The sequence below is a fragment of the Branchiostoma floridae genome, chromosome 6 (assembly GCF_000003815.2).
Source record: "Branchiostoma floridae strain S238N-H82 chromosome 6, Bfl_VNyyK, whole genome shotgun sequence".
NCBI lineage: Eukaryota > Metazoa > Chordata > Leptocardii > Amphioxiformes > Branchiostomatidae > Branchiostoma > Branchiostoma floridae.
In genome coordinates this window covers 1,744,701-1,768,305 of record NC_049984.1, presented here as the reverse complement: position 1 = coordinate 1,768,305, position 23,605 = coordinate 1,744,701, and the positions used below count along the sequence as shown (strand labels likewise).

At 43.0% G+C, this 23,605-nt stretch overlaps 2 protein-coding genes across 2 annotated transcripts; both read left to right on the top strand.

Moving 5' to 3' along the window:
• The first annotated feature begins 2,847 nt into the window (after nt 1-2,847).
• LOC118417623 (RNA-binding protein 12-like) lies at nt 2,848-8,344 on the top strand. The gene is made up of 2 exons (XM_035823234.1): nt 2,848-5,534; nt 6,957-8,344. Exon 1 carries the CDS (start codon nt 2,873-2,875, stop codon nt 5,498-5,500), a length of 2,628 nt encoding a protein of 875 aa, XP_035679127.1. The 5' UTR covers nt 2,848-2,872; the 3' UTR covers nt 5,501-5,534; nt 6,957-8,344.
• A 3,965-nt stretch (nt 8,345-12,309) lies between these two features.
• Nucleotides 12,310-22,304, top strand: LOC118417421. Its single transcript, XM_035822981.1, has 8 exons — nt 12,310-12,518; nt 18,737-18,858; nt 19,640-19,782; nt 19,908-19,958; nt 20,305-20,560; nt 21,114-21,184; nt 21,495-21,620; nt 22,152-22,304. The coding sequence occupies exons 1-8, from the start codon at nt 12,493-12,495 to the stop codon at nt 22,302-22,304; spliced, it is 948 nt and encodes a 315-aa protein (XP_035678874.1). The 5' UTR covers nt 12,310-12,492.
• Nucleotides 22,305-23,605: the final 1,301 nt, after the last annotated feature.

Genomic DNA, 23,605 nt, shown 5'->3' with positions numbered 1-23,605 from the left:
AATCAAAACATGAGGTACTGCCACCATTTCGACCTGTCTAGCTTCGTTCATTGGAAAATGATTCAAACCTCTGTTGCTTCCACCTAACAAAAGCAAAGTTATGCCCCCTTTTTAGTCTCACCAATGGCTGCTTTCAGTTGTCTGGGATGCTACTTTCTTGATCTGTGGGCTCAGACATGATAAATTACTAATGAAGGAATACACAACGGTGATGGTACCATAACTTAAGTTATCATCCATCCTATGTAATACCCACATTTTGTAAAGATGGCTTTACGTACAGCCAGCTTGCTTTTTAACAGACAGCAATGTCTGCTCTGTATGGGGATAAATAATACATGAACCTAGAATATGTAGCCTCAGTACATTGTGATATCTTATGAATGCAACTCAAATCAAAAGACTTTTCAATTCTATCAACCAACTTTCAAAGCAACGGTTTCCATTCATATTTTGCAAGTCACGGTGTGGGTTGCATTTTGTTTGTTTGAATCAAATTGCCTCTCATTATAAAAAGAAGCTGTAGGTGTCCTTTGAAGTTTTTAAAACTTGCATGATCTTAAGCTGCTGATAGTTAAAGCTTAGGTTTGTCCAATGGTGGAAAATATGGATAGATTGACATCATTTATGACAACACATCATCCATGTTGCTATGGCAATGGATGATGTTTTGGGGTGACAGGCATTGAAGCATCTTTATTTAATGATCACTCCTGTCTTCTTAGGGTGAGGCACATGTTCCTTATGTTACATGCATCGTTTTGCCTTAAAAATGCTTCTGATTAGTAAATTTGTGAACAGAATGTCTTTGTGACTAGTAGTAGTACATGTTTGTTAAGATTGGAATTGTATACACATATATAATGCTTGTTGATGTTACCCTTTCAGGTACATTTGGTAAATGTTATGGAGGACCAAATTGCATACAGAGAATACACGCTTTGTGGAACTCTGGAACTGCGTAGACTTCTGTACTTGATGATTTATGTGTCAGATGTTGTCAAGGATATTAGCACATTTGCCTGTTGTATTAGCGGATAGTTCCTGTTCCTGAGCTGAGAGCTGTGCCTGGTGAGAGACTTCTGTGCAAGACCAGCTCCAGACTGCTTCTTATCCAGTGATTGCTGTGGAGTTTTCTTGCAATGATAAGACACCTATGTTAACCTAAATTATTTGCTTCCTGTCATGCAATCGAAAGAGTAAAGCTTTGAGTCCAACAGTTCCTGGGTCTGCTGGATGTGCTGAAAGTCCTGGAGATGCTTCAAGTTCCACTTCCTGCGAAGGAGTTCCTACATTACATATCATTGTAGTTTTGTATAGCTGCGATTATAAGTCTGGATCTGAACTACCAAAGCAGGTATATGCATTAAGGACTATGTGAGGCTTTTCATGAAAATGTTGCTTGGACTTCAATCTACGAGTATTTTTGTTCCTGCTTGACTTCAAGTTCAAGAAGATAGATAATTCATTTATGTCTGGCTAGGACCGAGGTCTGTGACATGTTAATTGGTGGGAAATATTCGAATCATGGTCTGTGTGAAAAGTCGAACAGCTTGATTGCCTACACAATTCTTGAATCATTCGTGTTCTTACTGAGCTCAACTAAGGGAACAGCTCAATGCGACAATAGGAGGGACCCCAGTCAGTGAGTGATATGTAAGCAACGGTCATCAGCAAACTTACCATCATTATTATTACCGGTAAGGAAAATTGTTGAAGAGTTGAATCAATGGATGAAGGGACTGCTTTACTTAAGCTTCATACCAGACTTCAGATCATTTCCGCACTTGATGGAGTTTACTTTTGACCATGATAGCCTAGGTAATAGTAATACACATATCAGTCATGTGTTAATCTCTGCTCCTATTTGCTTGGATACTTGGCTTTGAGACAAGTCTGTCACACTCACATAGACTTGATCATATGACCTGATTAGAATGAGCGGAAAAATACAAATGACATCAGTGCTAAGATGGCTTTGGGAAAAACCTTGCTTTATCCACATTAGCTTTTGGCATTCTGAATCTGAGTGAGCAAGTGCATATTGATTTTAGTAAAACCATTCTTTAAAGTGAGTACTGTTCTTATGAATGCATGCTGTGTCATCTCAAAATTCTTGTTAACTCTTCGTCAAGCTCAATGAGGTCTAGTTTCCTTTACCACATGCAGTACCTGACTTTGCCTGTGTGAATCGCTGCCCAGGGACCTATCACTTCTTTTTCATCATGGATTTTTAACTGCCTGCTGTATTTGACAAAACCTGTATTGGTGGTTCAGATCCATTAGAAGCCTTACATACATATTATATCATGATAGATTTCACTGTATGAAAATGCTTCTATATACATATACGCATCATTGCCTGGATACAATTGTACCCTTCCCTTATAGATCAATGTTATAGCTATACTGCCCCACCCTGCATTCTTTCCAGGTATTCTTCTTCCAGTTCCAATGTCTTCATGTCTGGCTTTTCAGATGTACTGTCACGAACGAGCCTGTTTCCAGTGTTGGGCATTGTGCATCCTTCAGGACAACCCGTGCAACCTCTTGCCTTTGGAAGCAGTTGCAGCCAGATAATTATATATGTAATTCTTCTTTCATTGCTTTTCGCCTCCTGAAGTCGCAGGTTGCCAGCTTGGTTTGTTGAGCAGTCGAAGGTGACCAGAGCTTGCTTTCTGTGCTGAATGGTAAGTACTTCATACCCTTCCCTGCTGAGGTTGCGTTCATGCACCAAATTTTACAAATCAGCAGGGAGTGGGTTTTAGATATGCAGCCACAACGGAAATGGGACCATAGTTGAGATTCCTCCTGCTTATTTTTGCCTACTCACTGTTTCCCCCCCAGGTGAAAGATCAAGTCTTGCATCGTCATGGCTGTGGTAATCCGACTCCAGGGTCTGCCATGGTCGGCCTCCGCCATGGACATTCGATCCTTCTTCTCGGGCCTCACCATTCCCGACGGAGGGGTGCATATCGTGGGTGGGGACGCGGGGGACGCCTTCATAATCTTTGCCTCGGACGAGGACGCCCGCCAGGCGATGGCCCGCACAGGGAACACGATCCACGGCTCGCCCATCACCCTGTACCTCAGCTCCCGCAAGGAGATGCAGGACCGCATCAACATGAGCCGGAGCACCACCTTCGACTCCCCCGCTCCCGTCGCTACTGGCAACGTGGAGAAGACACAGTCTCCCGCTTTTGGTTCCCGCAACGTGGCCCCGAACGGCTCGTCTTATGCCCCTCCTCCGGTACAGGAGAGCAGCTACAGCAGCATGTCCTCCTCGAGCTATAACTCCTCTCAGTTTAGCGCAGCACAGACGTGCATTCAGCTGTTCGGCCTCAACACCAACGTCACAGTGTCGGAGATCCACTCTCTCTTCTCTGGGTTGGAGATCGCCAGCGATGGCATTGTCATTGAGATGGACCCTTTTGGTAACAAAACGGGCAAGGCCTTCGTCAAGTTCAAGTCTGTCCGCGACTGTTCGGCCGCTGTGCGTACTTACAAGGAGTATCTGGCCGCCCGTCACATTGAGGTCATGTCTTGCACAGAGAGCCAGTGGCAGATAGCTTACGACTTTGCTAAGGCCGTCCAGACCCCGGCCGTCAGCTACGCCAACACTAACACTGGGATGATGCAGAGGATGCAGCCACAGCCTCGTCAGACCCAGCCCCCTCCCCAACACTCCCGTTCTCCCGTCATGCCGAGATCAGGAGCCCAGCAAAACCGGGCGCAAGGTACCCAGCGGCCTCGTTCTCGTTCCCCCATTGATCGCACTGACTCGATGTGTATAAGTCTGAAAGGTCTCCCTTACACCGCAAAGGACAAGGATGTCCGTGACTTCTTCAAAGGCCTGGGCATCAGAAAGGTCTGGATTGACTTTGAGGATGGTAAGGCTATCGGCAGTGGGTTTGTTGAGTTCAAGTCCTATGGTGATCAGAAGGCAGCCCTCAGAATGCATAAGAAATACATGGGAAGCCGGTACATCGAAGTCACCAGTGCACCATCCACCGACATGCAGAAGCATATTCAGAAGTTCCGTGAGACCAGAAAGGCGCAGAATGAGAAGAAGAAGGCTGAAGCAGCGAAGAAAGCAGCTGCCGAAGCTGAAGTCAGGAAGGCTGATGATGCCAGAAAGATGGAGGAAAACAAGCGGGCTGAGGAGAACAGAAGGGCCGAGTCTCGACGGGCAGAAGAGGCCAGGAAGGCTGCTGATGCAGAAGCCAGAACGAAGAGAGAAGCAGAGGCCAAGAAAGCTGCTGAAGCAAGGAAAGCAGCGGCTTCAGCAACAGTGTCTGCGCCAGTGCCCACTCCTTCCCCTCTCAAGCGCCAGGCTTCGTCAGAACCGATCTCCGAGCCCTCGCCGGCAAAGAAACAAGCAGTGGAGCCAACTCCCTCAGTCTCGCATCCTCCCAAGAGCGAAGAGAAAGCAAAGCCAGAAAAAGTGTCACCCGAAGCAGCTGCTGAGGTGAAGGTTGAGTCAAAGGCTGACGAGAAAACTCCAGCAAAGGGGGCAAAGGCAGCAGAAGATCAATCGAGTAAGGCAGGGCCAGAAAAGGAGAAGGCTAAACATGAAGCCGGGCAATCTGATCCCAAAGCTGAAGAAAAGGAGAAAGCTTCCAAGAAGCCAGACACCAAGCCCAAGAAGGGTTCAAAGTCCCCTGGAAAGGAGGCTAAAACTACCAAGGAGCTTGATCCCAGGGCAAAGTGCTGCATGCATGTTTGGAACCTTCCTTACAAAGCGAGTAAACGGGAGATTGAAAACTTCTTCACGGGCAGCACCATTGCTGAGAGGGGTATTCACATGGTGTATACCAAGACGGGAGAGTTCTCGGGCGAGGTCTTTGTTGAGTTTGTTAGCATTTCGGACTGTGACAGGGCTTACAAGCTTCGAGCAAAGCGCCTAGGCGGTCGAATGGCCCTTCTTCGACCCATCTCACGGGAAGAGATGAGGGACCGCATGGCACGGCCTACACAACGCGACATGCGTACCTCGGATAAGGATAGGGATAGGCGGCAGCAAGACCGCATGATGCCTCAAGACCAGATGCAGGATCCCCCTCGCAGGGGGCCACAAGGCCCTCAGATCCCAAGCTTGCTGGACCTGCCCTCCAATGCCCCACTTGGCAGGAATGTCGGCATGCCTCCGTTCCAGCCCCAAATGGGGGTGCAACAGGGCCCTGGGTTAGTCCCAGGGGGTAACATGAACATGCCGAACGTAGGCGGCCCCCCTGCCCCCGCATTCAACACCAACGAACCCCTGAGCGACATTGTCGGCATCCAAAACCTCCCCATGACAGCCACTATGGAGGAAATCCTGGACTTCTTCTATGGCTACCCTGTCCTGAAAGACTCTGTCCACATTCACAGGTCTGACCGTGGGGATCCCACGGGTAATGCGTCAGTGGCTTTCCCCACCCCCCAGGACGCCATGATTGCAACGCGAGAGTTGAATGGCCGGCCGATGGGCGTCAAGAAGCTGCGTCTCCTCCTCATCTAGCCCTGGAAGCAGGTACCCGCCCATGGCCACGTTGGTAAGAGACCACCTTGCTTCTTCAATGTGCTTAACCATCTTTGTTCTTCAGCTGAATGTGCTTTGCAAATCAGGTAGTCAGTGGCATTGACAACAAGGGGTAGGGTTCTCGTCAAATTCCATGGTGTTAGAGGTTCTGTCAGTCTTGTCAATCATAGTGGCCAACAAGGAAAGCCAACAGTGCAATCTTCCTTTGTTGAAGAATAAGTTCCAACAGATAGATATGCATGCTTGAACTTGAAGGGTATAGATTGTTTTACAAGTTAAAGAGACTACCTGGACCAAAGGAGCTTTCTTGCAGTCGATGTATATTTCCTCATCCAGTCGATGTATATTTCCTCATCCATTGTCACGATTGTGTTCTTTTCTTTCCGTTCAATTTTTTAATGGAATCTTGCTGGCTCTTGGTATCTTTGCTGATTGATAGTAAGGTGCAGAGTTCAAGCCATGGTGAAAAGGAAGAAAACCAACTCGAAGCATGTGAAAAGACAGGTCGAGAGCAGCTGAGCATTTTGTGAAATTATGTTGCTGAGATTTTATTGGCTGATTTTTATTATGCATAAAGGACTAAAAAAAAGTCCGGACACTCATGTCCTGGGCTTCCTGTTCATTTTTGTTTCTTTGGAATTTGGAATCTCTCAGGTCTACAGAACAAGTCTAGCAGTTCTTCATTCTCTGGAATTCTCTTCATGTTCGTTAGCTTGTCAAAAATGTTATAAATTCCTGTGCAATTTTTTATTTGAATTCTCAGTACATCTTTTGCCATTTTGGGGACGTGCTTGTGAGGTCAGGATCCAGGAGAAGTTGACAGTTTCCTGAACACCCATGGATTTTTGTGAGAAATTCATGTCCAAGTTCTGGTGAACTGAACTGATCATGTCTGAAATACAGGTTTGACGGAGAAAGGAAAAATATGGTGTAATCTTGTATGGTGCTGATTTCTACATTTGCCTTTCTTTTTTTTCTCTGTGGTACCCGAGGCAGCAGCGTGGGTCTTGAAATTGTCTTGAGATAGCCTAGGCCATGTCTGCAAGAAAGCAGTTTTGTAAATTTTCATTGTATGACTATGATTGTGCACTGCACATTCCCATTTCTGTGCAGTCAGGAGTGCTGTACTCAGAGATTGAGTCTTGTGTAATAGCATTTGATCCTGTCACTTTTCATCAGCTTCTGATGCTCTGGTTAGAGCAACATCTCGATCAGGGTGGAAGTCAAATTTGAAGTGCTTGTCTGAGTCCTTGGTTTGTTCCAATCAAAGACCCCTTTCATGATATGCTATGATTGTGGAGGGTTGACTGGATGGTTGGTTGGTTTGCTGGACTTGTACTGCAATACTCCTGGTGCTTGTTGGAGTCTGACTGGATGATACCTTGCACTGTACACTACAGGCAACTCATTTTGTCCTTTCTTTTTAATCCCACAGGTTCTACAAGACTTGGGAAGGGGTGTACGATCTACATGGAGGGCCCAGGCTGATGTCAACACTCAATCCAACTTTGTAAATGTAAACAGTGTAGGTACTTAGCTGTTATAGGACTTAGTTCTCATGGTTGTTTTATAAGTCATACTTATAAGTTTTACTTCAAGCATAATGGTACAATGTTTTCAAAACTCCAGGACATCATTTTTGTTCAAACAAGTCATTCCATAAGATTAAAACAAACAAATGTACATGTTAAGGTCAGGCTATTGTTCACATAACACTTAGACTTCATTGTGTAGACTCTTCTGCTGTACTGGCATTGTAATTACTTCAAATGATCATTAACTCTTAAATGCTAAAAACACTAGACGAGTAGTTCATTTTGTGATCAGAAGTGCTGTGGCAGGGCTTGAAATACCCATAAGCAATTTGTAAAAAGATTTTATTGAAGAAACAAATGTTAACAACTTACAATCAGATATGCTTTGAGAGTATACATACAGATTCTGTGGAATGAGTTACATGAAGCAGAAAATGAAAAGTGTTTCAAGCCCTGTCAGAGCCAATCAGTTGGGAGTACTGAATAGCACCTTGATAACACACCTGTTATAAGTATGATTGTTACTTCTTAATGTATCATTTCTTGGACACTTCAAGCAATGTCAAACTAGTAGTCTGTTAGATGTTGATGCTGATGTTGCAGATAAAAATCAACAACAAGAGTTGTTGTTTCATGTGATTGGTGCCATGTAACCACTAACAGTATATAAGAGAATAACAATGCCCAGTATTTTTAGGGAGCAGCTCTTATACATGTAACATTAAGTAAGAAATGCATGCACTAAGTGAAGTGTAAATTGTCTTGATTGCACATTGTATTTTGACGTCTAACATTCAGCATGAAATAAAACTAAAGCAGGGAACATTACAGAATCCAAGGACCACTAAAATAGTCAAGTAAGGAGTTGTAAATGTGACAAGTACCCCTGCCCGTTTGGCATATGTTACAATGATTGGAATGATGGTACTGTGCAGTATTTTACATTTATAGAGATACCTAGTGTCCACTTTACTTAGTAATTGCTTGGAAGAAGATTTACTTTCACCATTACGGAACAACCAGGAAGGATTGGTGTGGAAGGGATGTTGGAGCTACATATTTTGGAGAAGACTTACTAAGTAAACACTAGCCTGGGTGCCATCCTTCATAGTCCATACTGCATACCAAGTCTTTTTGCATGCTAATGATGGTTGAGCTGGCAGTCACTATGGAGGCCGGCATCCGAGCTAGATTTATACAAATCATCCACTTGAAACATTTTGAATCCTCAACCATCCTTCCTTGTTAGTTCCTCATAGTCATACTAAATCTTTGAAGAATTATGTGTACGATATTTAGAATTAGATCATTGCTTTTTTTTACAGAACTGAGAACGGTTCACCGGTGGGTTAAGAAAAAAGTCTGAAGGGGTAGCATGATTTTATTTACGGAAAAACTTCAAAGGTTTCGTAATGTTAGTGTACATAACTGGTATAGTTGACATGCATGTTATCCACTGCAGTTAGTAGAATGTAACCTAGAGTACATGTGTATGCTGAATAGCACAGAGACTGGAAGAATTTCAACTTTTGTAGTACTTGATATGGTTTAGTGTTTTGATGTACATGTCCAACCTGCATCATGTGTCAATAAAAAGTTTCGTAATAAATGAATGAAGTGTAGTATTAAAAAAAGTTGTTGATAATGCCTTTGTTGGGTTTACATAGTCATAGGATGATACTGATACTATGATACTATAGTGATAGGAAGATTCACACATCAGGCAACTTTGATTGGAGTTTACAACTTAAGTGTGGTCATAGGTAAATTGATTAAAAACACATTGCCTTCAAAATCTTGCAATATAGAATATTTTGGTGGACACCCCAAAGATGGCAACCCAATTATAAGAGAAATTTTATAAAAACGTTAATATACAGTATATAACTTGACAATGCAGAGTACTAGTGTCCACCTTGGCTTTATATAGCCTCATCGTAGGATTCTCTCCCTTGGGTTTAACGCTGGTTCACCTTTATCCGAGGGTAACCTATATTCGTTGTAAAAAAACGTATTTACTTTTAGGGATATGAAGTCGGGATACAGTGGTTTCAAATCAGAACATTTTGAAAATATTGCAAATTTGAAACCACTGTCAGCAGACTGAATACAGTACTCCTAAATATGCTGTTTTTAAATACAACGGATAAAGGTCACCCCATGGATAAAGGTGAAGTAGCGTTACACATGTAATGTTTGTTCTTCTTATGGCCTATCAGGCTACAAGAAACAATGCAATGGATCCGATTTTCCATCAGAAAAAGGCACATTACATGTATAAAGCAGGATTCACACGTGCAAATATATCCCAGTACATGTGACTGACGTCCGTGTGGAATTCTTGGCTTGTATCAGGCTCCACATGTCGCTTTGCAAAATAGCAAAAATTGGAGAAATGTAGACACATAATATTAATCTCCAAGCAGATCCTACGGTGCCATAAGATAGTATCAAAGCTGGCCAGGGAGTATAGCCGGCTAATGGAGTCAAACGGGCACCAACGGTAAGTTTGATACTATACATTACGCACCGTGGATCTGGTTGGAGATTAACAGAATATGCCGGAGGAATTAGCTGTCAAAGGAGTATGGTTTGTGACCCAGCTAACTCCGCTGGCATGTTATCTGGCTATTTGTGTGTAATTTCTATAATTTTTCAGCGTCTTGTGAAGCCTGGTAGAGGCTAAAACTTCCATACGGGCCTCATACGCACGTGTGAGCCCGGCTTAAGCACCAAAGAGCCCGACTTTTAGAGCCTGGAAGCAAGGATTGACCAATTTCTTTAATTTTTCAGCGACTTGTGGAGCCTGGTAGAGGCTAAAACTTCCATACGGACCTCATACGCACGTGTGAAACCGGCTTAAGCATGAAAGAGCCCGACTTGTAGAGCCTGGAAGCAAGGATTGGCCCAATGACATTTGAGAAACACAGACGCAGCACATTGTGGCTCATTTGCCATTGAACAATTCAGAATTGTCTACGACGCAAGTCTGGCATTTCACAAGTTGGCGGACGTGCAGATTCATACATCCGTTAGTGCCCTACAGAACAATAGAAAAGGCTCCAGACGTACTTCTGGCGTGAGGTCATGTTTTCCACGTGAGCTAAATGATGCAACCATGTCTTGAAATGCGCCACTTCATGAAACAAGGGTAACTTCGGCTTTATTTGATCGAAAAAGTCACCAGGCGCCACAAAATATTGTCTCTTCGAGGTCATGATCGAGCAGAATCATAAGGAGCCGCTAAGATAGTGTCTACGCGACTCCGTAGGTTGGTAAAGAATATTATAAATGCCGAATAGACGGGAAAAAACACATCCCATAGGAGTTAGCCGGCTAGAGGAGCGAGTTGGAAACTATACTCTGTTGGCCGCCTAACTCAAATCATATGCACAATATTCCGGCGTAGTGATGGCTTACACGGAAATTGTGCCAATATTATATTCCCTCTATCTAGCCAATTTCAATTATCCAACCTGCAGAGCCTATTTAATAGAGACTAAAAAATAGACAATTTCTCTATATTGTATATGACAATATCATGCTTCTCCCCTAATCAAATAAAGGCACAAACAAACAATCCATTCGATGCATTCCTTTTCTGTACGCAACGTTTGTAGTCCTTTTTTATCAGCATGTCATCATGCTTCGGGCCACCTTTCACTTTTGACTTTACTGTAAATACACGTCAAGCGTAGGTGGGGAAGCCCACACAGAAAGTACCATAACGGTCCACCATTGGACGCAATCCTACCTACACACCATTCCTTTTCTGTACGCTTTGTACGTTTGCATAGCCTCCGTCGCAGACTTCGAGCGGGGTTGTATTTTATTTTATGATTATCAAAGTTGGCTAGGTTCTCTTTTGCCGGGAAAGGGAGTCTGCCGAGGAAGGGAGTTTGCCGTGGAAGCGAAGGGAGTTTGCCACCTCCCCCGTGAAATAAAAGCCGGCCCCAATCGAAATCTGCGACGATACTCTCCAAGCAGAGGTTGGTGGGGAAAATGGTGACCTTTTCCTTTCATAATTTTTTTGGACCGGCCTTCCCACAACTCCGGAGAGTCTGCGACGGAGGCTAGCTTCTGACTTCCTTTCACTTTTACGTTTACTGTCAACATACGTCAACCGTGGGTGGGGAGTCCCACACGCCATCAAGAATTCCAGGTAAAAGGGCTGACGATATCGATGGCCCCAGTATCGGTCACATGGTTGTCACCTCTAAAATCGATCACCATAAATACAGGTGACATACGGTGGTAGGAATTTGAGTCATACCCCGCTTTTTTGTAAGCGGTCAATGACCCCACAACAAAATGCACTTTATTTTACTAGTGTGAACATAAGACCATAGCCTCCTTTGCTGACTTTCTTCTTGCGGCTAGCATTTGCTTTTCGGGGGAGCGCTGATTTGCGATTTTCAACTTTAGTCACGTTCTCTAATAAGAGAACCTAGCCCATGTTGCAAACTCGCAATCAGCGCTCCCATAAATAATAAAATCCGACCGCACCTAAAATTTATGCGATCGCAAGGCATATAAGTTGGCGATGTCAAGGCCTTTGTATTATATATTTGTATAACGTCTATTTCCACTTGACCGTAGTTCTAGGACGTTACATCATCATCATCGACAACAATTTAAGGTTACTTAGTCTCATTCCTGTAACGTTAACTACACAACACGTTATATGATACGAACACAAAAGCGTTGTGACGTCAGAAATCTAGTTAGACGTGCGCACAAAAAAAAATCCAATTCGATCATTTCCCGTTCCGAGGATAAATGCCCCATAAGCCGTGTCTGGTGTCGGAAACCCTGATGACCGTTGATGTCATCGGTGAGACGCAGACAGCACGGGACGGAAGGGAAAAGTTGCTGACACCAAGGCAAGGTCAGACAGTGTACGGTGTCCCGGAAGTATCAAATCTTACCACAGGGTCAAAATATACAGAGTCTTGAAACTCAGACACGTCAAAAGAGCTAATTTTGCCAACGGCAAGCATATTTTCCGTTCTTACAGACACTTTTTAACCCCAAAGTTGCGAAGTTTTGTCAGTTTGACTAACGACGACTACTACAGGTACCCGTTACTGCCGCCATGTTTTTTTTCTGACTACCTGTCCTACTTCCGTGTGACGTCACGTCCGGCCAAAGACTCACCTGCTTCCATATAAGGAAGTGAGCGGGTGACCATATATGGGAATAGGGCGGCACACGATGACGCGTTTAAAACTCTTTACACCACATCTTGGAAGCCGCACCTTCTCACCCACGTGCACGTGATAGAAACTCGCCATTCATTTGCAAATCTTGCTAAAAATAAGTTTTGAAGCGGCTGTCATGTAGAAAAGAGGTTGGTGGGCAGATTGGAGGTCAGTCGGAAGAAAACGTACAGACGAACCAGTCAAAGTCAAAGTCAAGTCTGACCAAAACGTCACCATGCCTGCTACCACGTTCACGCAAAGGTATGATGTAATGCTTACCTTGCTGCCGTATAACTATGCGTTATATTGATCTGATGTTCGTAGAGATACATGTACATCATTTTGATAGTCTCAGCCTGGGTGCCATTCTTTTTCGTACCCTTTTTTTTCACAGGGGCTCCCATACCTGGTCTCGTAAGGGGTACGGTGAGTATGGGGGCCGCGGTAAACTAACAACTAGGATGGTACCCAGCTGTCTGTCATTTTATTACTAGCCTAAACTGTAATTCAATAATGTCACAGCTGCCGATTTCGTCGACATTTTTTGTCTTTTTTTTTTTGTCATTCTTTTCTTCACAAAAGGCAATTATTTCCTTTAAACTGATTTTTGGGGTAAGTGTAATGTTGATGGCTCTCACCCCCAACCATACCATCCTCTCGCATTTTGTTTCGTGCTCTCATCATTTCTTCACGTCAATGCCCACTCATTGTGTGTTTCTCCTCAAACACATGTACAAAACTCTTCTACCCAGTCGTAGCTTTTAGTTTACTTGGATGGGGGCACAGAAAAAGAAAGAAAGAAAGGAAAAGGACAGTCTAGTGTCATTAGTATGGGAGTGGTTAAGTACATTCAATAGTATCAAGAAACTTTTATGTTGTATGATATTATAGATGTTCGAACTTATCTACTGTCTTATATCCTGGCGTCTAGCTTTTTATTATGTATTTGAGAAAGATTTTCCCCGCACTTCAACATCACAATAGACAAGTTAAATCACGTATTTTTCCTGACGCATTTGAGCAAGTGGACGGCCTTTTTGAATGCGCTGATGAGCGGGTTTTCCCAGGACGAATACGTCACCTGACGTATAACGTCATGGCACGATATCAAATAATCTCCAAGCAGATCCTACGTACGGTAGCACAAGATAGTATCAAAAGCTGCCAGAGGAGTGAAGCTGGCCTAGGGGTGTGTATACTCCTTAGCCAGCTTTGATACTATCTTATGGCACTGCTTAGAGATTAGATCTCAAAGTTTTATATGACAGATCCAAGGATCATACACAGTGTTAGTCTCCAAGCAGACCCTACGGTGCCTTAGAAATAGTATCAAAGCTGGCAAGGGACTTAGTATAGCGGCACTCCGGTGCCCGTTTGACTCCATTGGCCGGCTATCTCCCTTTGGCCGGCTATACTCCTTTGCCAGTTTCGATATATTATCTAGGCACCGATGGGTCTGCTTGGAGACTAACACAGTGTTGTTGTACGACGTATATATCCATGTTTCTGTCGGAGGACCCCTCACACGAAAGCTAACTGTAGCTCATTCTTTCCGTTTGAATTCTCTTGGCCAGATGAATTGTTAGCGTCGCATATTTAGACGGTCAACTTGTCTAATAAACTTGATAAATTGTTGCGCCCCTATAGGATTCCGATAGATGTATCTTTAAGATGGGATGCGTTGTTGTCCTATTTTCTAGTCCCCTCGATTTTCACAGTAACTACACACCAACCTTACTCTAATTGCGACATCAAAAAGCAGTTTTCAACTTTGTCGATGCCTGCTGCAGTTTTTGTAGAATCATGTGTGATAAAGTTGGTGGGTGACTATTGGAAATTTCCATGTAGAAGACAGCATTGCATCACCTTCAAGTCACAAGACGCAGGTACTTAATAAACTTCCCCTTTCATTTTCACCTTTCCCACTTGTGACCATTTTGACATCCCTTCTTTGTGAGGAGGGTGCGGTATTTTCTCCCACGCCCTTGCATCATTGCCCATCATTGGACACAACGTTAACTGCTGAACACGTGCTTTTCGGGAGTTTGCTTTTGAAAAGTCCTGTGACCTTCATTACCTCATCGCAGTGTTTAAGCATGCTCAAGCTTGTGCATTAGTGTTTTCCAAACGCTTCAACGCCAACTTAAGGTGGACTCTCACTGCACTTGGGGCATCGGTGGGGCACTGCGGGGTTCGTTCACTGCCGCACTGTTTGATATTTTCGCGATTTTTGATAATTTAGATATTGCGTAATACGTAAAAGTATGACTTAAAAGACACACAACGGAAGAAAATTCGTTTATCTCTGAAATTCGTTGAGTCATCTACAAACCCCGCAGTGCCGCAAGCGTGCCCCAAGTGCAGTGAGAGGGCACAATTACATGTACGTACATTACCTGGTAGTCACAAGACAAGAAACGACTTTTATTTTTGTCATGCGCCATGTCAGCGCGCGCGTGGGTGAAAAATATCCTTTCACAAATCACTGATGTAAGTGTTTGTTCATTCCTTCACTTCAATGCGAACTTGCAAACAGCACCTGATGGTCACAAGACAAGGCTTAGAAACGCTTCAAGTAAGCGTCACGGGAAAGTAAAGGTAGAGAAAGCCCCTGTATCAAAAGAAGCATGTAGTGTCACTAAGCTGATTTCAGTTCTGTGTACTCTGGACGTACGCCAATGCGTTCAGGTGATGTGTTTCCGTGCTTGTTAGAGAGTTTGTTAGGTATTTACAGTCGGGAAAGCCCATGATTCAAGAAAAAAATGTAATATCACAAAGCTGATTTCAGTTCTGTGTACTCTGGACTTACGCCAGTGCGTTCAGGTGATGTGTTTTCGTGCTAGAGAAGAACTTCTTAGGTATTTGCAATCGGGAAAGCTCGTGATTCAAGAGAAGATCACAAAGCTGGTTTCATTTCTTTGTAATGGGGACTTGCGCTTGTGCGTTCTGCTTCAGGTAATATGTTTTCATGCTAGCGATGGCTTGTGTGTTCAGGAGTATTTGCAGTCGAGAAATCCACTGAATGAAGAGAAGTATGTAATATCACTAAGCTGATTTCAGTTCTGTGTATTTTGGAGTTACACCAATGCGTTCTAGAGAAGAGCTGTTTTTTTACAGTCGGGAAAGCCCATGCATCCAGAAAGCTAATCTCGAACCAGATCCACGGTGCGTAATGTATAGTATCAAACTTCCCGTAGGTGCCCGTTTGACTCCCTTGGCCGGCTACACTCCTTGGCCAGCTTTGATACTATCTTATGGCACCGTAGGATCTGCTTGGAGATTACCAGAAAGCCATGTATTACAAATATTATTTATTAAGCTGATTTCATTTCTGTGTATTCTGGACGTATGCCAGTGCGTTCAGGTGATGTTTTTCGTGCTAGAGCTTGTTTAGTAGGCGCAGTCCACTATCTTGTATGTTGTTTTTTATACGGGTCTTTGAAAACAAGGTGTCAACAAGCATTAGATTATCTGTTTACATTGTCTTTTTGTTTGTTATACATGTATCAACTTCGGAATTGTTGTTGTAGGTGAGAACGGATATATTTCATAAAAGTAAAAGTAGAATGACATCACCGATTAAGTACACGGTGCACTTATTTACTTAAGTGAGTAGTGACAAATCGCCCGTGAAAGGACCCATTCAACATGATTGACGTGTAGCCTTGGGGGAACAAAACTCGCTGACACACAAGTGTGAAGGAATAGACAGTTCCTCAGGAGATTATTTCGCTCGAAGAAGCTCATTGTTGTCAGCATTTTGTGAATCATGCTAGCGCTTGGAAAGTCCTTTGCAAATGCACAAATGATAGGAAACCCCAGCTAACGTAATGTCTGCTTATAACGTTACGTCATTTCATAGTCCTTTCTGTAGTCGTAAGAAATTTGAATATTGCAATCAGTATGACGTTATATACAATATTTAAATTTGTGGATGAGAAACAAATTGGTCCGAAGGCAATTGCCGGTAACACTGGAGAAATAGATGGATTACATGAACTACTAGTATTTCTTGAATTTGGAGGTGAAAGGCTTGTTAAGAAAATAAAACAAACAAAGATAAAAACAAAGTCAGTAAATTCCCACCAAGGAACGGTTGAAAACTACGAATTTACCGGTCATTCACCTTTGTCCAAGAAATTGTTCTACGCTTGTCACAAACACGGCACACAACAAGACGGCGCTGTGACACGGTTGTTTTCTGATCGACACAAACGACGTCACCTTGACAATACAGACATGTCCAACTCAGCGTTTTGGATGGCGGTTGCGTCAGCCCCCCTTCCCACCAGACGGCGATCGCGCTGCGCTCTCACTGCGACCTAAATTTATGTGTGTAACCATGGGTATATCATATAGAATGTAAAACGTGTGACTGAAAAGACACGAAAACACACAAGCGTAAAAAGATGTTTTTCTATATACAGTGTGTGGCAGGTGGAACGTTAACAGAGACCAATTTTGCATATACGTCCTTAATTTGTATAATTGATGCAAAAGTGCCATAATAGTTCTAAGTGATCAATGTTTTGACTATCAAAATTGTGCCATGTAAAACTTATTCAGAGGTGCACATAATCAAGCATAGATTATGTAAATGAGGCAGTCATTTGTATATTCAGAATATTCCATGGAGATATGAGGTCTCCGAACTCGTGTTTCTATACAATTCGTTGAGTGTTCAGTCTAATGCTAGGCCTAGGGTCCTAGGTCGCAAAGAACGCGCGGCGAGAGCGCCGTCCTAGTGAAAAGGGGGTATCACCAATAGGAGAGTTAACTTTTAATTAGTGAGTAAACTTGTTGAACGAATGGGGTCGTTTGGCCCTGATGCAATGTTTATTCGGTGCTATACAAACACCGCGTCACCTGGTCGACTGTTCATCATTTTTAGCCAGGATTAACTACGCCTAAAGTTTCAGTACATCGTCTGCTGCTTGTCAAACTGTAGTTGTGCTTTAAAAAAAACGTTTGTTTTTTTGAGAACATTCACCAAGAAACCGTCTGTATGGAGCCCAACGGTTCACCTGAAATAGAAATCTCGCCCAAGACAGAAAAGTAGGTAACATTTGCCCATTTTTTTACAGAAAAATAACCTTATAAACGGCTCTCCAACTCAGTGTATATGTAACTGTGTTATTTTTGTGGTCGGTGAAAACAGCGAGGTGGTGTTTAGGTATGTCTTGCGGTTTGTGGCTAGTGTTGGTGGATTTGGGTTGGGTTCAGTTTGTTGGATCGCGAACATATGTCTACTAGTATGTGGCCAAAGTCCATACTGTTATAAAAAGAACTGCTGTTCAGCGTTGTTGAAGTTTTCGGATGAATGATTTGCCTTCTTGTACGATTTTAAGCTTTTTATGTTTAATTTTAGCCACCCCCTCAGTGGCAAACTTGCTGCGTAAGCAGAATTCTGAGAATACCCTACCGGTCGACCGAACGCCTGGCCAGCGCATTTCTAACCATCTTTGCTTGGCTTGTTGGAGGAGTTAGGTAGAAAGTGGCGAGAACAATGACGTAAGGCTGGGACGACACGAAATATTTTCTACACTCAGTAACCTCTGCTTTGAGAGTTGGTCGGTGGGTCGGAATACTAGCACATGTATTCTACGTTGTTGCTTGGTTGTTTGTTTGTTATAAGAGCAGAAACGTTTGTTTGCACACCGTGGATTGTTTTGATGTTGACTTACTTCAGAGGTCTTCGCCCTAGCTTTTAGCGGAATGCCCGCTATGTTCAGTGCCCCCTTGTACGCATGCGTTATACAGTGCAAGCGTGACTATTTGCGCAGCTAATCCGGAAAAGTGCAGAAGGATTTGAAAAACAAATAACACGGAAAGCCTGTCCCAAGGTAATGTGGGCTGAAGGCCTCAGGTATATGCACTTGTAAGGGCGCTGTCAGATCAACAATACACACTTCTTACGGGAGTACTAGTATCTCACTGGCTGCGGCACTTTGGCTGCGCAAGGAGGTTAACCGTTAAGGTTTTTTAACCTCGAGTCCTTGGGCTGCGTCACTGCGTTTTGAATTGAATTCGCGTTACCCTCGACTTTATAGAGGGAATATCATGATCGATCAGTCAATCAATCAATCAATCAATCAATAAATTCATCTGCAATAACTGCATTCAAGTACCGAACTAAAAAAACTTCTCCCATCAGCACCCCGTAGACCTTCTTAACACTTGTAGACATCGGAGGCTATCAGTAATTGTCTGTTTTTGGCGACGCCTCAGAGGTGGAGCCTTCTTTATCGAATGGGTATCGCGAATGGGTATCTATCTTATTGTACTCGGAAACACGGGTAGGTTCTAATGTGACAAGTACTTCACGTTTGGTAAGTAAAATAGAAAGTCAACCTTAAAAAGTCACGTGCAGGCCAGACAGACGACGAGTAACTGTCTGCCTACCATTGTCTTCCGAGATAGATGGATGACAACACACACACGTATACCATTTACTAAATGCACGTTTCATAACTTCACAGAGGTCTCGACGAGCCGGATGTTGGAATGGTGAACCGGAAGCACTATCGTCCGGAATGTGACCCCAGGAAGGACATTCTCCGCAAACTCTGGAATGACGTCAGGAAGGAAAAGAGCGAGACAGGTGAGAACCAAGCATGGTTGTGAAATTGATTGATTGATTGAATGGTTGATTGATTGATGGCGAATAGTGTTTGATGTGGAAAAGCGACAAGAGCGTTCAAAAGGGGTACTATTGTTTTATATTGGGAAATAGTCTTCTTGAATTTGAGTCCAACACATCAATTCCTTGATCTCTTTGATCTCTCCTTGTGATGAAACCTCCTTGATTACAAATGGACAATGTGAAGTTGATGGCGAATTTATCTCAAGTTCTGCACTGCAAATTCTGCACACCAAATCGCATAGGGAAATTCTCATGATGAGTGAAAAAAAACTACCTGTTTGTTGTATACTAGTAGCTTATGGCATATTCAGATGATTATCTTTAATGGGTACTTAAGACAGTTAAAAAAAGCAGTGTATCATAACATCATTTCTTCCTTTTAGAAGCCATAAAAACAAGTGCGGTACCACTCTTTGTCATTCTGATAAAACCTTTTGAATAAAAGGTCTAAACCGGTAAATCGTTGTGTCTCAGCTAGCCTCTACCAGGTTCCGTGGATCGGTGGTCTAATTGTAGAAAGTGGGCAAATAGAGTCAATAGCACGCTAGGACGGCCAGTAGAAACATTTTCCTCAAAACGGATAATGTTTCTACTTGGCCGGCCGACTCCCGATCCCCTAGCGTGCTATTGACTCTATTTGTCCACTTTCTACAATTAGACCATCGATCCACGGAGCCTGGTAGAGGCTAGTGTCTCAGCCGCCATCCTTCTGACGCCTTATCATTACTTCATTTTGCAGGGCGCTTTCGTGTGTTGGCGAAGTCCATGCAGACCGTGGTACAGGAGAAGGATGCGGACAAATGGAGGAGAGCCCTGCTGCACATGGGGCAGTTCGCCATGCCGCAGACGTACACAGAGTTCATCAACTTTACTCACGACGTGGTGAGTAAGGACCACATATTTGTCACATGTTTTTCACATACAGCTTCATATAGATATTATATGAATGAATGGAAACATGAAAGGCCTTTACTTTAAGTTTATGGTCTTGCATGCACATGGGGCAGTTCTCCATGCCGCAGACGTACACGGAATTCCTCAACTTCACTCACGACGTGGTGAGAATCAGAGTCCACACCTTTGTCACCTACAGTTTCACATAGCTCAAATGGATAAGAACAATTTGTGTCTTTTCCACAGAAGAAGACTATTCAGACCGCTTATCTTTGCCCTTTCTCAGTCCTACACCCCCTTAGACAAATTTCGTCGAGGGTGTGACCTTGAAAAGTAGAATAGACGTTATTTCTAGTATGTGAAAAGTTATCTCAGTATGATGCTTCCTCATCAATTATGCAAATTACATCTTTAACGTTATGTTCATAAATCAAATCGAATTTGACAATTTTATTCTATGCAAAGTGTATGTTTGTGTTTTAATCTTTTTTTTTTACATTGTTTCTGTAGATCTTAGACAGCTTGGTAGAACTACAGAAGATGTCGAAGTCATCATCAGCCAAGAAAGTCCCGGTAGTGTCGGAATGTCGTCCCAAACCCGCCATCTTGGATCAGAACACCTGGCTGGAGTTCGTCATGGCGCTGGGCCTGCCCGTGGAGGATGCCGGGAGTTCTGCCGATCTGACCCGAACGTCCGTCTGTCTGAGCCGTCACACGTCAGCTGACCATCTACGGACAGTCCTGCGGCTGTTGGACGCTCTAAAGAGTAAGTTTGATACGCCAATGAAGGTTAGATATCAATGTAATAGTATATGTCAAATAGCAGTTTGATACTCAAGCAACTGGATATGTTTTTGGAAACGGTCAGACGTTTCAGCTAACATCCACTACATTTCGTCAGTATGTTGATAGTTAAGTCAAAGTTTACTGCACAACACTTGTAACAGTTGCAAAGTATGGAAAAGTGTTAACAAGATTACTAGCTAGATCAATCTACAGATCCATCCATCCATCCATTCATTCATTCATTCATCCATCTTTTCATTCGTTAAGTATCCGTTCATTCGTTCATTTTTTAAAAATCTATGCTGTGACCACACCTCATCATTAGCAGCTGTGCTGACATTTTACAAAACATCACGCTGGCGAATATGTATTCATTCATTCGTTCATCCATTCATTCATCCGTCCATTCATTCATTCGTTTGTTCATTCATTCATTCATTCACAATGTTGATAGAGGACCATCTTGAGCTGTGTTGATTACATGTGAGTGCTTTTTGCTGATCATATTTTTCTTACTCTTGTGTCTTGTTCAGCTCTGGGAATCGAACCAGTCCGCCATCTCAGTAACGTCACACCTGACGACAGAAGAAGAATACAGGAACTGGTGAGTGGCCACACAGTTCAGTTCAGTCCAGTTAAGTTTAGGCCCATGACCGAAGTGTTCGTGCAGCACGGTGTATCTTCAGGCATTAGCATCAGGCGTCAAACCTCTGATAAACCCAGCACACTTATCTGGAAGAATAGGGGTACCTAGTCAGCTTGTTGAAAAACGTTTCAAACTGCAATCTAATAAACTCTTAACCACACGTACTAAAATAGTGTATCTATTTGTAGAAGTTGTGGACAAAACCTTTTGTAATGTATAATATTATTTAGTAACAGTTATGTCTTATTTTAAAAAATCCAATTTGCAGCTGGGCTTGTGGCTGCAGTACCCCCGGCTGGAGCTAGAGCAGACAGACGCCAGACTCCGCGGTCTGTGGGACAAGTACACGCCTCAGAGGGAACTTCTGGAAGGGCTGGGTCTACAGCAATGCAAGGTCAGTGGTCGGATAGAGAAAGAGAGAGAGAGACAGAGACAGACAGTGAGACACACATAGAGAGAAAGATAGACAGAGAGAGAGACAGAGAGAGACAGAGAGAGCGAGACAGAGACGGACAGACAGACAGACAGAGAGACAGACAGAGACAGAGAGACAGTGAGATAGTGAGATAGAGACAGAGACACACAGACACACAGAGAGACACTGAGAGACAGACAGACAGACAGACAGAGACAGACAGAGACAGACAGACACAGACAGACAGACAGAGACAGACAGAGACAGACAGAGACAGACAGACACAGACAGACAGACAGACAGAGACAGACAGACAGAGAGACATGCAGAGATAGACAGAGAGAGAGAGAGAGAGACAGAGAGAGACAGAGATAGTGAGAGACATTTAAGATGAGTTCTTATTTCTACATTACGTTGTCTTAAAGTTAAAGTAATTCAGCGTTTAGCTTCGAAGTATCACGTTTTTATCAAATTACCAACTAGTTTTTCATCATTCATTCATTCATTCAGGTGGACAACACCAAGTACGTCAGAAGAAGAGAGCGGGACGGGAAAGAAAACGCGTCGCCAGACTTGTCGCCGTGCTCCACCGAGCTAGGCTATGTGCTGTTGTTAGCGCTGTGTCCTCCAACATGTTCGACTCATCGTGAAACCCAAGTCTAAATGTTAGACTATTCATGAAGGTTAAACATCCTGGTTGACAATTCTTAAGAAGCGAGACGGAAAAGAAAACACGTCGCCAGACTTGTCACCGTGCTCCACCGAGCTGGGCTATGTGCTGTTGTTAGCGCTGTGTCCTCCCACATATTCGAATCATCGTGAAACCCAAGTTTAAACCTTAGTTAGAGTGCTTATAAGGGCTAGGCATCCTGGTTCTAGCATAAAATGTCTGTTTGACATTGGCATGAGAACGGGGAAGAAAACACGTCACCAGATTAATTTGTCGCTGTTGTTAGCGGTGAATCCTCCTGGGTACTTGTCTGAGTCGTCGTGAAAGCCAAGTTGAAAGACATTAAACCTTTGGATGTTTATGAAGGTTTGACATCCAGGTTAAAACATGTAAAGAAAATCTCTTCAACTGGATGAAATTTTGAGATCACTTCCGGACGTCACTCGAATAAACTGGAAGAACAAAGCAATACTAGTTAGTCTAGTACATCTAACTGGAAAAACTTATAAAAACTTAGTCACTAACTTCCATGGATTGTATGCAAATGTCATTCTCATGTAAATCATATTGGAATAGCTCATATATGATAAGACAACACTGTCCTATAATTTAGTACGTCAAACATGTATTACACGTGTGACGGTAACTATCGGTTACTGTACAGCAGTTTTCTTGTTCAACGGTTATTTTAGATGATCATGAAGTTAATAGCAAAGTTTCAGAATGAGCCAGTCGAACAAAATGAACTGTTTCACATGTCTTACGATTTGAATATAAGCAATATTATTACTAGTATTTACACTGAACTTATGTTAATATTTTACAGTTGTATGGCTAAAACTAATCGGGCATATGATGCAAACTAACATTATCTTATTTGGATGTTGTAAGTATGGTAAATAATCTTCTGTTATGAAATGATGTTATATATTCGGAGATTTAACGGATATTACGGAGTTTTCATAAACATGTAATATTGATCTAATTTTCCATTAAATTATTTGAAGACATGAATTGGTGGACTCTTATTTCATAAGAATAGATGGACGTGATCGTATGGAACGAAAAAGAAAATCTAAGTGATGACGAAGGTTGTAAAAATAGTTCGGAACGCCTACCCACCTAGTCCCTTTTTTTTAATTGTCATTCAAAAGTTTTAATGTTTTGCATTTAAAAAAGTCAAAGTCGCCTCAAAAATTCAAATCCATTTGTGGGCCTTTCGCAAGTTCCCCATTCCCAAAATTTGACAATTCGACGGTCGTTTTTATTGACTTTTCTAGAAGCGGTTGGGAGC